Genomic DNA, 1,687 nt, shown 5'->3' on the forward strand with positions numbered 1-1,687 from the left:
CGGGGAGGCCGAACCGCGGATCGCGCGGCTCCGCACCGGCTGAAGGGTGGACAGTGGGTTTTGTTTGTCTTCCAGGAGCTGATCCTCCTGCGAGACTGGAGTCCGAGTCTTCCGTCCGGGAGAGAACCGCGCCCGGCCCGGCGGTCTCCTCCCCGCCTGCCCTCCCCTGCCTGGCGGCTCAGAGCACGTGCGGCCCCGAGCCGAGCTCCCCCTCGTCCCCAATGTCCACCTCGTCCTCGGGCTCGGTCAGCACGAAGGGGCCGGCGGGCAGGCTCAGCCGAGCCTCGGCAGCGACGGCCTCGGGGCCGCGGGGGCTGCCCTCGGGGCTCTCCGGCCCGTCAGGGGCTTTGGGCTCGTCTTGACTTTTCCGTAGCTGCTTTTTATGCTTCATCCGCCGGTTCTGGAACCACGTTTTCACCTGATTTCGGGGAGATAAAAATAAAATCGTGTCATTTCTCCAGCTCTGAGCCGATGCTGTGGTCTAGGACAATGGGCTGCAATTCACTGACGAAGGATCCACGAGTTGTGACAGCCTCCACCCCCAAACATTATTGTCTTGGGCTGAATGAGAATCAAACATCCCAAGGCTCCCGGGAGTAACTATCCCAAAGTAATGATAAGGAATAGAATGGGATGGTTAGTAATTACCTGTGCTGTTATTAATTAGAACTGCTCATAGTAAGTGCTGCGTGGACGCATCTCAACTTATCGCTCAATTGATCGTCCCTCTGCCTGAGACATCTAAACACCTGACCCCCAAGACTCTTGGACAGGAAGTTGAGAACTGAACTTGCTGGTTCTCATCGGAGAGAAACTCAGACCCGGGCCTGGCAGAGCTAATTATTTCACAGCAAAGCGGGTTTCTGGGTACAGTTCAAGGAATAACAATGGAGAGGGGCAGAGGAAGGTGTCAAGATTGCCAACGAGTAGCGCCAGAAGGAAGATAAAAACAAGTTCTTCCACTCCGGACAGGGGGCAAGGGAGGAGGCTTGAGCCAGAGTGTGTGTTGGGAGTGGGGTGCAGATTCGCAACGGGGAAAGTGGTTGAAATGAGAGAGAAATCTCCTTGTGTGGGCTCCTCTCGGGACAAGAACCCCTCCTACTCGGGTTACATCCCTGGTCAGAGGGAAGCAAAGAAGTCCTAGAAATAGTAGTTCTTAAACCGGAGATGATCATCAGAGCCACCCGAGGAGTTTTTCTTTCCTGTCCAGAGCTCGGCTCCAGAAATTCTGCTCGGGTAAGCCTGACGTGAGGTTGGAGTGTCGGTACTATTGCTAAGGATCTTGAGAAAAGGCTAGAGCAGGGCGGCCGCGGAGCCACTCCTGCTCGCAGGACTCCGAGGGGGGACCCGAAGGTATCGTGAGGTGCGGAGAGACCGGGGCCTCCCTCTCTTCCCGCCCACCTGCGTCTCGGACAGGCTGAGGGCCGTGGCCAGCTCCACCCGCTCTGGCGTGGACAGGTAGCGCTGGATCTCGAACCTCTTCTCCAGGCCCGAGAGCTGCGAGTCGGAGAACACCGTGCGGGCTTTGCGGCGGCGGCAGTGCTTCCCCGGCAGCTCCGCGTGCTGGGGGTGCGGGAACAGCGCGGGGACCGGCATCCCTGCGGAGAGAGGAGCAACCGCGTGGCCAGAGCCGGATTCCCGGGGGCGACCTCCGCCCCGCTCGTCTCCTCTCTTCCCCAGCGCCCCC

At 59.3% G+C, this 1,687-nt stretch overlaps 1 protein-coding gene across 1 annotated transcript in view; it reads right to left on the reverse strand.

Moving 5' to 3' along the window:
- Positions 1 to 178: 178 nt before the first annotated feature.
- BSX (brain specific homeobox) overlaps positions 179 to 1,687 on the reverse strand; it is a 3,837-nt gene continuing 2,328 nt past the window's right edge. The window contains exons 2-3 of the mRNA XM_008055856.1: positions 1,402 to 1,598; positions 179 to 418 (exon numbers count right to left, since the gene is read on the reverse strand). Of these exons, the coding sequence (XP_008054047.1) occupies positions 179 to 418; positions 1,402 to 1,598 (437 nt within the window). The remainder of the gene's footprint in view (positions 419 to 1,401; positions 1,599 to 1,687) is intronic.

Source organism: Carlito syrichta, unplaced genomic scaffold (genome assembly GCF_000164805.1).
Source record: "Carlito syrichta isolate Samal-C Ts95f unplaced genomic scaffold, Tarsius_syrichta-2.0.1 Scaffold301974, whole genome shotgun sequence".
In the NCBI taxonomy this organism is placed as follows: domain Eukaryota; kingdom Metazoa; phylum Chordata; class Mammalia; order Primates; family Tarsiidae; genus Carlito; species Carlito syrichta.